This window comes from Protopterus annectens, chromosome 16.part0 (assembly GCF_019279795.1).
Source record: "Protopterus annectens isolate FY-2018-M chromosome 16.part0, PAN1.0, whole genome shotgun sequence".
Classification (NCBI taxonomy): Eukaryota; Metazoa; Chordata; order Ceratodontiformes; family Protopteridae; genus Protopterus; species Protopterus annectens.
The window spans coordinates 803008141-803023441 of NC_056750.1; the positions used below are offsets into that span (position 1 = coordinate 803008141).

Below are 15301 nucleotides of genomic sequence, written 5' to 3' on the forward strand. Positions count from 1 at the left end.
GAACAGCGTAATAGTGGAGGCAGAAGATGAAGCAGGGGGAAGGTTATTCCAGGATTTAGCTACGTTATGGGAGAATAGTGCTTTACCTGCAGTGTTGTTAGCCTTAGAGATGCAAAGGAGTGATTTGTCAGTGGAGTGAAGGGACGGATTTGATTTGTAGGGTGCGAGTAAGTGACTTAGTGCTGGGGTTCTATCGGAATGGCTCACAGTATTGTAGGCAATGATTAGTTGATGGTAATTGAGTAGTTGGGGAAATTCTAGCCATTGTAGTTCCTTTAGAGCCTGACAGTGATGGGTTCTGAAGGTGCAGTTATTAATGAACTTGGCAATTTTGTTGCAACATGTCACAAGTCTAGCAAGATCATGTTTTCTGATATGGGTAAGGATTGGTGCCGCATACATTAGAGTGGACAATAGATGGGTTTGGGCTAGGGAGATTCTCGCTTGTTTTGAAAGTTTGTGTACTGTTCCCATTTTTTATAGACTTTTTTGATGGTTTGTGAAATGTGGACATCAAACTGTAGGTTTTTGTCAATTTCTACACCCAGGAGTTTGGTGTGATCAGAGGGGGTGATGATATTACCATTTTTAGAAGTGATTGAAAAGGATAGAGAGGTAGGAATAGATTTGTTGGGGGTAAAAAGAGTCAATTTAGTCATTTTGGGATTTAGGATAACTTGGATTTGAGTAATCCAGCTTTCCACTAAGCTAAAGGAATCCTAAGTGAGTTGTTGTAATGGGGTAAGTGAGGATGCAGAGCAGATAAGAGTTGAATCATCTGCATACTGTATGAATGTAGCAGAGTGGGTGGAGGTATGAAGATTGTTAGTGAAAATCGAGAAAAGAAGAGGACCTAATATAGAGCCTTGTGGTACACCTATGGTTGTAGGGAGTAGAGGAGATAGGCAGCAGTCTATCCAATGGCAAGGTATACTATCTGAAAGATAATTTTTAAACAATAGTTGGAGGGGCAAAGGCTAGAGAGGCAAGGGTGTCTAGAAGTAGGGAGTGTGAGACCATGTCAAATGCTTTCGAGAGGTCTAAAAATATAGCAGATACAAAGTTGTTGTTTCTGTGTTGGTTTACCAGGTTAGTAAAAGAGAGAGAAGAGCAGTTGTTGTGCTATGGTGTTGCCCAAAGCCATGTTGTGTGGAGAAGATATGATTGTGCGCGTTTAGAAAATTCATTACTTGAAAGTAGATACATTTTTCGAGTACTTTAGAGGGGATAGAATTGCAATTGGACGATAATTAGAGAAATCATAGGAATTACAACCTTTGTGAAGTGGAATAATATATGAAACTTTCCATAGTTGAGGAATGTAGGCTTCCTGTATGGAGCGATTGATGAGGATGGATACAGGGTAAGATATGGACTCAGAAGCTACTTTTAGGAAGTTAGCAGATTAGATTGTCTGCAGCAAGGGTGGTACACTTCAGTTTTAGAAGGAGTTTTTTAATAGTACAGGTAGGAATAGATGAGAGAGTAAAGGAAGGGGGTGTTAGGGTATTTTGTTGAGATATCTGAAAGTTTGTTTTTGGATAGTTGGGAGAATAAAGTCAGGATAGATTCTGTAAAGTGTTGATTAAATTGGGAGGCTATGTCTTTAGTATTGTTGGTGGAGGTGGGAGTTGGAGTGTTGGTTTTACCTGGTTTTAACAGTGAGTTGATAGTATGCCAAAACTTTTGAATGATTATTTTGGGCAGCAAGGAAATAATTCTGTTTATCCAATTTTTTTTGTTTCGTGGCCTGATTTCTGAGTTGTTGTTAGTCTTGTTTGGATAGGCTAGTGTTTTCTCTTTTCCACATTTTCCAAGCCTTGTCTCTAGTCTTCAGTAGGGCTCTTGTGTCTCTGCTTAACCATGATGCATAGTTTGTCTTAACTCTAACTTTCCTAATGGGTGCGATTAAATTTAGGACATTAATAAAAGTGCTAGTAAAGTAGTCAACGGCCTGGTCTAAACTTCGGGTTTTAAGTGGTTCCCAGTTGCATTGTTTTAGAATGGAGTTAAGATCCTGTATATTTAGTTTGCAGTCATCTCTGTTTTGTCTAAAAGCTATGGGCTTAGCTAAGTTGGTGCATTTACGAAGGAGGATTGTGGGGAGATGGTCGCTTAAGAGTGTCTGATAGGCATTCTGTCTGGTGGTTTTGTTTGGGGAAATTGACTAGCTTCCAGTCTAGTATAGATTGTTTTTTTTTTTTATCTATTCTAGTGGGTTCTTGGATGAGCTGGGAAAAACCAAAGAGATTGATGTGGTTAGTGGGGTTGTTAGAGTTGCATGCTTATCAGTCAGTATTTAGGTCACCTAGTAGGATGGTTTCCTGTGGAAGATGATCTGTAGACCAATGGTGGGAGAGTTATTTCCTGGGGGAATGTAACAGCAGAGTGTATTGATTTTTTCTTGCTTACTCTCTCCTGTGTTAATATACTATAGCCTGGTGGAGGGATTTCCTCGTCTTGGGTGTTTAGTTTTAGCCAGGTCTCAGTAATGTTTAGTATGTCTGGGTAGTAGTGGGCTATAAATGCATGTAGGTCAGGAAGTTTGTTAGAAATACTCCTAGTGTTGATATTATTTATCGCTAGGTCAGAGGCTTGTTTGGTTGATAGTAGAGTGTTAAGTGGTCCAGGGTTTGGGTGTATGTCTCCTGAAGTGAGTAGTTTCTTTGTGATGAACAACATATATTTAATAGTGTGTGATACTTCTGTGTTGGATCTAAGTGATATTTTTCTAGTGTAAGAAGTGGTTATGTGAAACTTATATATGCGCAGTATTGAGTTGTCTTTTAAATAATGTGGCAGTGATAGGGAAATCTGAGGGTGTGTTTGATTTTGTGTAAGTATGTGTTATATGGAATGCAGTGTTTTCTAATGTGTTAGTTTGAATGGTTGTGGTGTAGGTTAGGTATGTGAGTGTAAAACAAAGAATTCCTAGTCTGAGATGCATTTTTGGGAGAGTGGTGGTTGGATAGTGTTGGTGGTGTGGTTTGATTGTGGAGGGACCTTCTTAATAGCATGGAACATGAGCTATCAGGGCCTCTGAAATTAGTATTTATCTGTAACCTCCAAACAGGTTTCATGCCTCATGAATGGAGAAAAGCAACAGTCATCCCCTTGCACAAAGGTGAGCCATCTACAGACCTTGGAAACTACAGACCCATAAGTCTCACAAGTCTTATATGTAAAGCCATTGAAAGAATTATCATGAAAATGATAAACGGAGATATAGTAAACCTCAAGACACTTGACCCAACCCAGGTTGCCTGGTGGACTTCTTTGAGAAGGTCACCAAAACAATGGATGAGGGCAAAAATGTTCACACTACCTACCTTGACCTGGCCAAGGCATTTGACACAGTACCCCACTTGGGCATTGTTGACAAACTCAGGAGGTTAGGTGCAAATCCATATGTCACCCGGTGGATAGCCAGCTGGCTCACAGACAGGACCCAGGAAGTTAGAATTGTGGAGTCCACCTGTATAAAGAGGCCAGAGTCCCTCCGGGATCAGTCCTTTGACCGCTCCTTTTTGGCATTTACTTTTCAGAAGTCAAGGCCAATGTCACTGGTCTCTGGCTGACTAAATTTTCAGATGATTGCAAATTAGGAGCTGTCATTGAATCTCACACTGACACAAATGTTCTCCAGGAAGGGCTGACACAGACAAACAACTGGTGTCAGAGCCATGGACTAAAACTAAATGCCAAGAAATGCATAATAATATCCTTTGGGAACACACCCCTTAGAGCTCACCAGTAGTCAGGGACTTAGGAACACACACAGATAATAATCTACTCTTTGACCATCATGTGTCTACAGTGGTGTGGAAATCATTCTGTATTGCACAACATATAAACAAAGGTATGGCATCTAAGTCCAAGGAAGTCATTGTGCCACTGTATTCAGTATTCATCAGACCCGTCATTGAGTACAATGCCCCCTTTGGTATGTACCTAACCAGGCATATCCAACAATCGGAAAGTCCATAGAGGTTCTTTACTAAAAGAATACAGGGCATAAGTAAAATGTCCTATGCAGACCATCTCAAGGCCCTATCCCTGTATTCCGTCTACTACAGACTTTTGAGGGGAGATCTATGCCTGGCATATACAGGGCATTGTCAGACCTCACTCTGATGGATCTCCTGCATATCCACAAAACAAACAGCACCAGAATTACCCTTTGTAAAGACTTAAACCTTGCCTGTGATACAAATAGGTCCTGCTGGAGAGAGGGGTATGTATTTCAGATGTCTGTATTACATTGTCGAAAGCCGACAATATTGAATCTGATATTGTCGACACGACAATAGCGAACACTGAGAATATTGAACGTGTAGTGCGGTCTCAGAGTTTGTATATTTAAGTAGCGGGGGGGTGCACGGGGGCTTTCCCCCTGCCTACACCCTTTAGTTTTTCTTTTTCTTTTTATTTATTTTTATGAACATTCGATGTTTTAATAGTTTGATCAATAAAGGTCGACCTGTAGTGATTCAAACTATTAAACATTCGATGTTCTGATATAGACACTTATTTCAGAGACTACTGCATCTATGGAGCAGAGTTCCTTCCTAAGCCAATTCAAGTGCAACATGGACAATTGGATGTGAAACAAGAAATTCATCCCTGGTTTGGCGCCTATGTCTCTAATGGATACAGATAACCTGTAAATGGTCGGTCTCCCAAACCCCTGCTTACACTTATCAAGGGTATCAGAACTTGTCAGAGGTTAGGGTTACATGGCTAGGCTTAAAAAAGGACCTTGTGGTTAGTAGCCTAGTAAACACTTATGAACCTATAAAGTGAAACCAAAGCAAATTAAAGCCCCCAAGTGGGGGGGGGGGACTTCATTCCCAGCCCCATGCAGGGGACTGCACCCCCCCAAACCTCCCCCTCCAACTAAATATACTAACCCCGAGATTGCACTGTAGTGGAGAAAATGGCAAAGTTCACCATGGTGGCCAAGTGGTTAGTTTCCTGGCGTTAAATTACAGTGATCTGGGTGTTCATAAAATTAACTTTTTGGCAACCTCTTCTCAGTGTTTTGTTGTTCAGTGAAGTGGCCATTCGGAAAATAGGAGGAGAGCCATATAGACATATACACACACACTTATATATATATATATATATATATATATATATATATATATAAATAAATATCTATTTGTAATTTATATTTATATATATATATATATATATATATATATATATATTTTTTTTTTATTTATTTATTTTAGAAAGCGTGCATGTCCTGATGGCTTCAGCAAATCCCTGGGACTCTAGTTCTTAAGCTGGAGAGGTGCCTTTCTTATGTGTAGTTGTATGTAGTTATTTGGATGGAGTAAGGTTTCCTGTGTTTTCTCTCCTCTTATGGATTCCAGTATAGGGTAAAATATGACAATATAAGCTCTGAAAGGTTTTGGAGCATTCCCCTTCAAGTGAAAGGGGCCCTGTCATTATGAGTTTCCCAACTTCTTACCTCCTTTACATTTTGGTATATGATATAGGCACTTTTGCTGGTGTCTATCCTGCACACAATGAGAATAGGAAATGGCATGTGTTCCATTCATCTGTATAGCTTACTTCTGGTGTCAGCCTTGGGTATGGGAGGTGATCTTACATTTGAATATGATTGACTTCATTTTGACCTACTACATCAGAGCCCTTTCATTAATTGTCATAAGATGAATGGGCAACATTTTTTTTACGTTAAATGTTCCCCCTTCTGACATGTTCCTTGCAGATGTCTTTCCCTTCTGTACCCCCAACCAGTTAACCAATTTTAAGACCATCAAACTCTGGAATATTTCATCAGTTGTTAGTGAGCTGCCAGTTCAGTCTCCCAGTCTGATGTGAATCGAATTGAGTGCATCTGGCCACAATGAAGTGATCTGATACCATTATAGCTTGTTAAAGGTAGGTAGCTGTATGGATCTAATGTAATCTCTTTTGACTTTGTTCTGCTGCTATGGCTTGTTGCAGTTAATACTCTCAAGGTACTGTTTTGGTAAGCTGTTGCATAGTTGTACTCCCATAATTAAAGCTGTCAAGTTTGCATGGTTGCCTTGTACCAAAGAGCTGTACTTATTTTCACATTCGCAATATTCAAGTTGACACAATAACAAAATATGTGTTTGTTCTCCCTTTCTTTTTCTGTTCAACTCAGTTCTTCATTTTCCCATTTGGAATTTTCATTTTACATTACATCCACTATTCATTATTCCCTGCCTCTTTTTGTATAGAGGTGGTTAAGTTTTAGAGACTGGGAAATGAGTCCCATTGCATGTAGAACTCACTGACTGGCGACTGCCCTCATAAAGCTGAATAACATTATGTTCTGTTGGCTGGTAAGACAAATTTGTGCGGCGATCCTGGGGCAGCAATGCCTGTGCTGGCAGGAAGTAAATTGCCTAATGAAGGAAGCAGACTGAGAAAATCTGTAGATATTGGCTCAATATGTGAGCTGCCACTAACTGGGAGACCAAAAAGAAAGGACATGGCCTTGTATCTGAAGAGGGTTAGGGAAATAAACTAACCATTCTTCACATGGACCGATAACTGACATATAGGTCCACGCATTGGACAGAAGGTGTATCCTCACTAGTGCCTGCATTCATTAGAAAATGCTTTATCATTTGTGCTGCATTCCTAGTCAGTGACATTTTTCGTGATTTTGCATGGTAATCAAATTTAACTGGTGTGTGTGTGTGTGTGTGTGTGTGTGTGTGTGTGTGTGTGTGTGTGTGTGTGTGTGTGTGTGTGTGTGTGTGTGTGTGTGCGCGTCCATGCAGGGGCTTCTCTGAATGTCATTGAAATCTTACCTGCTGAATGTCAACTCTTTGTTGCAACTCATTGATTTTACACATTTTCAGTATTTTTTTTTGTTTGTTTTTTTTTTTTTTTTTGTAGTGGGTCAATGACAGTGCTGTAACTCCTATATGTATTTTCTCCATTTTGTGGTGCCTGTTTTTCCCAATGCTGCTCAACCTTGGAGTTAGTATATATAAGTAAGGGGACTGTAAGGGGCTTGTCCACTACAAAAAACAATGAATTTGTGTTCTTGGGGTGACTTGACTAGTTAACATGTTGTTTCCAACTAGCTAGTTTGTTGGGGAGTTGAGTCATGGGCTTTCTAGTGGAACCATATCCATGTATGGGAGATGATGTGGAAAGCCAAGGGATGTTAATGAAGGAGTGAATAGTACACCTGTCGAAAGGTCTCTCTAGTCATTATTTCTTTCTTTGTGCTCCATCTAGGATGTTACCTGTCTGTACTGCAGTACATGCCGTGTAGCATGTGCCACATGCCCTGTAGTGCACAGTTAATTCTAAATGCTGTCATCTACAAAGCATAACTTTGTCTGCTGAAGTAGTAACTGCAGCACATATGTCTATCAAGCTGTTACCTGTGACATTGTATGTACTTTTTATCCTCCATTTCCTGCCAGCTATCACCTTTTCTATCATTAGGTTACTCATACCCCCATGGAGTGAGTGTCAGCCCCAGGAGACAGTCATCCAGATAGCTATCAGAGTTTTTTCCCTTTTTTATATAGCCCTACTCCTCCTAGTGACTGCTATAACTCTTGCAAATGCAAGGCTCTGCAACATGCAAGAAAGCCATTTGTTAGAGCCAAGCATGTATCCTTGGCCTTATGTTGCCTGCTTGTGTACCTCTGTCTCTAGTAGATACCAGCACTGCAGTGGGCTGAATCATCTCCTTCCCCTAGGCAGGGGAGCTAGCACTGGGGTAGTCTCTGCCACCGTTCCCACCTGGCTTCTTCATCGCCTGAGCTGCTAATTGAGCTCTGGTTATCTGGATCGTCATTTCTCTCTGCCACAGATCCAGGCTGTTACCTGTGACATTTAGTATCCTTTGTTCTCCTATTGTCATTTCACAGTCCTTTCTGGAATTACTAACTGCAGTATAGCTCTTTACAGCTATACCATTTGAAGTCATATCTTACCACCTCTGCTTTACCAGTGGTGTAGGTCCCTCTTTAAATAACCAGTTTTGTTATACAACCTGTCTCGGATGTCTATGTTTACCTGAAATGAACGTTCTGCCTTTATTTGAAATCTGACTTGCATGTATGGGATCTAGGATGTTCACAGGGGTGCAGAATCAAATGTGCCCTCAACTAAGTTTTGTTGCTTTGAAATCTCCACCTCTTGCAGGAGATTATGCCTTCTGCACCTTCCTACTAATTTAATCAACTCCAAAGTATCAGAACCTCAAAGTAGAAAATTTGCTAAAAAATTGGTTAAAGCTGTCATTCGATATCGTGTCACTTGATCAAACACCTTAATGTTATCAAAGCATGTATGGAATTTCATATGATTCCATGTATAGTGTATGTCATCTTTTCTGTAGCTCCATACTGTCCTCTCCATGGTGTTCCTTTTAATGTCACTCCCCTCTCTCTACTTCAGAGCAGTGTAAACAAGTTCAGTCTTGAACTGCCTTCCCAGAATTTCACATTGTGGTCTCACTCTTTTGGTACACCTTTCTCAAGTGCAAACTTCCAGTTCAGCTGTGTGATCTGTCCCCAGAATGACTGCTTCACTCATGCTCTCTCTCCAATGAATTCTCATTGTCAGCCCTTCTTTTTTAGAATTTCTTAGTCTGATTCCCTGCTTTGTCCTTTAGAACTGCTTGAAGAGATAGTAAGGTCAAAACTGTCAGTGATTTCAAGAATGCATGGAATAGGCGTAAAACTATGAACTTTGAAGGAACAAGGGTTGGGGATAAGCTGTTAAGTAAAACTGACCTGCAGCTTAGCTAATAAAAATAAGCAGGCTAGGTTGGTCTTGTGTTTATTTGCTGTCAAAATGTATTTCCACTTGACTCCATTTAGCAGCACACAGCCTTTTCTTTTATTTCCTTATGTCTAGTACTAATACCTGTCTTAACCAGACTTTTCTTATGGATCAGATCTCCTCCTTTGAATTTCTGCTTCTTTCAAATGCCCACATATTACTGATGCCCGATGATCATTTCTTAAAGCTGCTTCCTGTAGCTCATCCTTTTTATGTTTTGTTCCTTACACGATCAATTAGTTATGAGTAGATCTTCCAAATGACAGCATCACTTCCCTTCTGCAGCATTTCTGGACCTTGGGCTTCCATTTTTGAGGTTGTAACAAAGGTTGAGGAGTTAACAACTTTTACTGGTAGAAGGTTATAATGTACCATTTTATGCTAAGTGGGTTGTTTACAGCTGCTTATTGTTACTGAAATCTTTGCTTATTACAGCTAGTAGGGGTCTAATTTAAGTGGGTATTGCCAGACAGATATAGTTCACAACATTGCATTGCTTGGGTAGAAAAAAATGAAACTGACCCTCAAAAAGTAAGAAGTAGTAAGTAAAAGAAACTGTTTTCATGTTTTGTTTAGATTAATTTAATAGAGACTGAATTATTCCAGCTATCACAGCTGGAGCTAAGGCGGAGAAAACTGGACACAGAGACCCTGCAGGTACGTCAGGCTGTTATAATATTAAATATGTTAATATTACAAACTAGACATTGTTAAGAATTCCCCAGTGTAAAAAGGGTGGACTGATGCTTCTAGCTTTCAGCATCTTTTTTTTTTTTTTTTTTTTCATGCCATGCTTTTCATTTGTTTCATATGTTTGAGTTGCTTCACATTTGTTTCTTTTTCAGGTGTAGGGCTGGGGGATATGAAGGCCCGTGTTTCAAAAAAGTATTTCTTAATTTGGTCTATAGTGAAGAACTGCTGGGTTAGGGAATGTTGACCTGGGCTAGCCCTGGCTTCTCCATTTGTCTAAACTTTTCTTACATTATTGCTTTCAGTTGCTTTACAATTTAAATGGACGGCTTTCAAGAGCTTTATGTGGTACAAGCTACTGCTATTCATAATGTATTAGTATCTTAGTATGACCGGGGTAAATACCTTGATTAAAACATCTGCATGAAAGGTGAGTATTTGTTTTTTGTAATGTCACATAAGACAATTTCCATGTTGTGTATTGTTCATTTATGAGTTGATGTACTGCAGTACTACTTTTTTTGTTTTTTGTACATTATACTTTTTTGCTTTTAAGAGAAAATGTAAACATGTTAAAGTCCTGCATTTGCATCGTACTTCCTGCAGTTCTAATATTTTCTCTCTGCAACATACCTCATTCAGTGAGATCCAGTCGTACTCTCTTGTCTTTTCACTTCCTCAATGAGTGAATCCTGAGCAGTGGACATTCTCTTTACATGCCCCAATGAGTGAATCTTGAGCAGTGGACATTCTCTTTACATGCCCCAATGAGTGAATCCTGAGCAGTGGACATTCTCTTTACATGTCCAGTGAGTGAATCCTGAGCAGTGGACATTCTCTTTACATGCTCCAATGAGTGAATCCTGAGCAGTGGACATTCTCTTTACATGCCCCAATGAGTGAATCCTGAGCAGTGGACATTCTCTTTACATGTCCAGTGAGTGAATCCTGAGCGATGGACATTCTCTTTACATGCTCCAGTGAGTGAATCCTGAGCAGTGGACATTCTCTTTACATGCCCCAATGACTGAATCCTGAGCAGTGGACATTCTCTTTACATGCCTCAATGAGTGAATCCTGAGCAGTGGACATTCTCTTTACATGCCCCAATGAGGGAATCCTGAGCAGTGGACATTCTCTTTACATGCCCCAATGAGGGAATCCTGAGCAGTGGGCATTCTCTTTACATGCCCCAATGAGTGAATCCTGAGCAGTGGGCATTCTCTTTACATGCCCCAATGAGTGAATCCTGAGCAGTGGACATTCTCTTTACATGCCCCAATGAGTGAATCCTGAGCCATGGACATTCTGTTTACATGCTCCAATGAGTGAATCCTGAGCAGTGGACATTGTGTTTACATGCCCCGATGAGGGAATCCTGAGCAGTGGACATTCTCTTTACATGCCCCAATGAGTGAATCCTGAGCAGTGGACATTCTCTTTACATGCCCCAATGAGTAAATCCTGAGCAGTGGACATTCTCTTTACATGCCCCAATGAGTGAATCCTGAGCAGTGGACATTCTCTTTACATGCCCCAATGAGTGAATCCTGAGCAGTGGACATTCTCTTTACATGCCCCAATGAGTGAATCCTGAGCAGTGGACATTCTCTTTACATGCCCCAATGAGTGAATCCTGAGCAGTGGACATTCTCTTTACATGCCCCAATGACCTGAGCAGTGGACTTTCTCTTCACATGCCTCAATGAGTGAATCCTGAGCAGTGGACATTCTCTTTACATGCCCCAATGACTGAATCCTGAGCAGTGGATATTCTCATTACATGCCCCAATGAGTGAATCCTGAGCAGTGGACATTCTCTTTGCATGCCCCAATGAGTGAATCCTGAGCAGTGGACATTCTCTTTACATGCCCCAATGAGTGAATCCTTAGCAGTGGACATTCTCTTTGCATGCCCCAATGAGTGAATCCTGAGCAGTGGACATTCTGTTTACATGCCCCAGGGAGTGAATTCTGAACAGTGGACATTCTCTTTACATGCTCCAATAAGTGAATCCTGAGCAGTGGACATTCTCTTTACATGCCCCAATGAGTGGATCCTGAGCAGTGGACATTCTCTTTACATGCTCCAATGAGTGAATCCTGAGCAGTGGACATTCTGTTTACATGCCCCAATGAGTGGATCCTGAGCAGTGGACATTCTCTTTACATGCCCCAATGAGTGAATCCCGAGAAGTGGACATTCTCTTTACATGCCCCAATGACTGAATCCTGAGCAGTGGACATTCTCTTTACATGCCCCAATGACTGAATCCTGAGCAGTGGGCACTCTCTTTACATGCTCCAATGAGCGAATCCTGAGCAGTGGATGCTCTCTTTACATGCTCCAATGAGTGAATCCTGAGCAGTGGACATTCTCTTTCCTTGCCCCAATGAGTGAATCCTGAGCAGTGGATATTCTCTTTACATGCCCCAATGAGTGACTCCTGAGCAGTGGGCATTCTCTTTACATGACCCAATGAGTGGCCCCAATGAGTGAATCCTGAGCAGTGGACATTCTCTTTACATGCCCCAATGAGTGAATCCTGAGCAGTGGACATTCTATTTACATGCCCCAATGAGTGGCCCCAATGAGTGAATCCTGAGCAGTGGACATTCTCTTTATGTGCCCCAATGAGTGAATCCTGAGCAGTGGACATTTTCTTTACATGCCCCAATGAGTGAATCCTGAGCAGTGTACATTCTCTTCACATTCCTCAGTGAGTGAATCCTGAGCAGTGGACATTCTCTTTACATGCCCCAGTGAGTGAATCCTGAGCAGTGGACATTATTACATGCCCCAATGAGTGAATTCTGAACAGTGGACATTCTCTTTACATGCTCCAATGAGTGAATCCTGAGTAGTGGACATTCTCTTTACATGTCCCAATGAGTGGATCCTGAGCAGTGGACATTCTCTTTATATGCCCCAATGAGTGAATCCTGAGAAGTGGACATTCTCTTTACATGCCCCAATGAGTGGATCCTGAGCAGTGGACATTCTCTGTACATGCCCCATTGAGTGGATCCTGAACAGTGGACATTCTCTTTACATGCCCCAATGAGTGAATCCTGAGCAGTGGACATTCTCTTTACATGCCCCAATGAGTGAATCCTGAGCCGTGGACATTCTGTTTACATGCCCCAATGAGTGAATCCTGAGCAGTATACATTCTGTTTACATGCCCCAATGAGTGAATCCTGAGCAGTGGACATTCTCTTTACATGACCTAATGAGGGAATCCTGAGCAGTGGGCATTCTTTTTACATGCCCCAATGAGGGAATCCTGAGAAGTGGACATTCTCTTTACATACCCCAGTGAGTGAATCCTGAGCAGTGGACAGTTTCTTTGTATGCCATCACATTAGTGGTATTTTCTGCCCCCCACACCTTGACCATGTTGCACCTATTGTTTGTCTCTGCTCCACATTGTTCACTTCATCACTCATTGAGGAATCTGTCCCATTCTGGGAGAGAGGTAGTCTTTTGGTGACCACATTTATTCCTGAAGTAGTAAGAGGTGAGAACTGAGGAGCAGGTAGTGATCCTTTCTAGCTGGCAAGTGATCTTTTTTGTTCTTACTCCTGAATGTCAGACCTCACCTTCACTGATGCCTGTGCACCATCACTGTCATCTTACAAGGTGCTGCCTTACACATACACTCTCCCAGCACATTGTGTGCTTGTTCTAACACAACTTATCAGAGACGAACCCTCCCACTACAATTCTTGACTTCGATCCTTTATATATCTTCCTAATTAACCTTGTTACTTTATCAGGGAATGCGTATGCTCTATTGCCCTACTCATAAAATCCCAGCTTATTTTGTCGAATGCTTTCCTTGCAGCAAAACCCACCATCAGCAGCAATATTTTCTTACATTCTGCTTCCGCCTGGATCATCACTGACTTATTAATGTTGTAAAATGTTTGCCTCCCCACCACAAAACCACATTGATCCAGATTTATCAATTTTGGCAACATCATATAGACATAAACACTTTGTAATTGTGATTTAAAGGTGAAGTGGGTCTATATGAAGCTGGGTCTAATGGAACTTTACCCACTTTTGGTAATGCAGCTACAACAGCATTATTCTAAGATGTTGGTCCTTTTAAAATATAATGAAATGAAATCTTCCAGATATTTAGCACTTTCTTCCTTCCTAACTTCCAGATTTTCACAGGAAAACAATGTGTTCATGGAGACTTCCCTGCAGCTTGATTGTACATCACTGTTTTTATCTCATCTTCTCCTGTGTTCATTATTAGTTGTTGAGCCTCATTTTCCTCTAACCTTGGCTTAATTCATTCATACATAAATATTTCCATTTGTGCTCTTTTTTGGTTTCCACATTCCTCTGCTTCATGCAAGTATTTGCAAAATTTCTGAAATAACTGTAATACATATAGAATATCTGGTTATGTTTCCTGTTAATAGGCTCCCTAAGTTTAGCAACAACCATTTCTATGTTTTGTTGCTTAACTCATTGTGCCAAATGTTTTCATGTATTGGAATTGTTATCAGAATGGTTGTGTAACAGCAGTCTTTCTAAACTCATGCCTATTATCCAGATACTCCCATGTTTTCACTTTAACACTCTGTGTTTGCTCTTCCTCTTATTCTGTGAGATTCCCCTTATTCTGCAATACTTTAACCTTTGTCAGCCCTTCTAAGTAATTTCTGTTACTTCTTAACCATATCTCTGTCTCGTTTATTTCTATCTTATTTTTAAACTCCATTTCATGTTGTCCCACTCACTAGCTATAATTTTTGAAGAGGTTTCTGTCTTTCCTAATAACTGTTGAATAATTTCCAGTACCCATTCCTTAAATCCACTCTTTTTAGCAGGTAGGTGGGAAACTGCCATTGTCTGCTTTTTACTTCATTACCCTGTATTTTATCTTGGTTTTTATCGGTGCATGAACTGAAGCAGTTATTGATTGCATGTCAAAGCTTTCATTTAAATGCATATACTCATTTCTAGCCCAGTTAATTTACCTCAGGGAATAATGCACACATTCTATCTGAGTTCCTACTGTTGAATTCATGACTTCCATACAAATATTTTCATAATTCTTCAGAAATCTATCCTCTCTTGTTGTATTTTCCCTTCTCTGTCCCCAAGATACATTCTTATTGTTGTAAATCAAGTTCCACTCCCCACCTATAAGTAATATTCCCTGCTGTGAAAGATGATTTCTTCCAAAAAATTCTTAAGCTCCATAATAGCAGTTTTTTGGGTTGAATACAAATACATGCTTGCGTAATCCTCCTCCCTTGCCAGTAGCCCCTTACAACCTTCAGTCCACCATTGTTGCCTTTTTTCCCCTATTCTGTCACTATTGGGAGCCCCTCTAGCAATTGGTATTATTACTCCCTTTTTCTTGGAGCTCTTCTTATCCTCAATGCATAATTTTGTTTTACCAGGTTTTTGTGTTAGCAGCTCAGAAGATTACACAGTCTGCGAATCAAAAGGCTGCAGGATTGACCATTAAAGTATACATCTGAGATATGCACCCAGGTTCCTGTTGCTTTCAGTACTAACAGTGTAGTACAGTATAAGCAACTGTTGTGGTGATGTGATGCTTTTTTTCTCCAATGAAACAATAAATTGAGTCCCCATCTGCTTTTTCTGGTCACAGGGTTTGCACATTTTTTCCATTCATCTAGCCATCCATCTGTGCTGCTATCCATTTGTCAGAGCCTGCCTTATCCAGTTGACAGTCCTAGGAAGCCAGAACTTAAAGATCCCATGCTACTTCCTAAAAAGCAAAGGGCTTCTTCCAAAAAG

General features: G+C 40.6%; 1 protein-coding gene across 1 annotated transcript in view; it reads left to right on the forward strand.

Annotated features, from left to right (window-relative positions):
- Positions 1-15301, forward strand: part of LRSAM1 (leucine rich repeat and sterile alpha motif containing 1) — a gene marked incomplete in the record, with an annotated part of 1381442 nt that overhangs the window by 1002005 nt on the left and 364136 nt on the right. Inside the window, 1 exon segment of the mRNA XM_044058294.1 lies at positions 9394-9474. Coding sequence (XP_043914229.1) covers positions 9394-9474 — 81 coding nt within the window.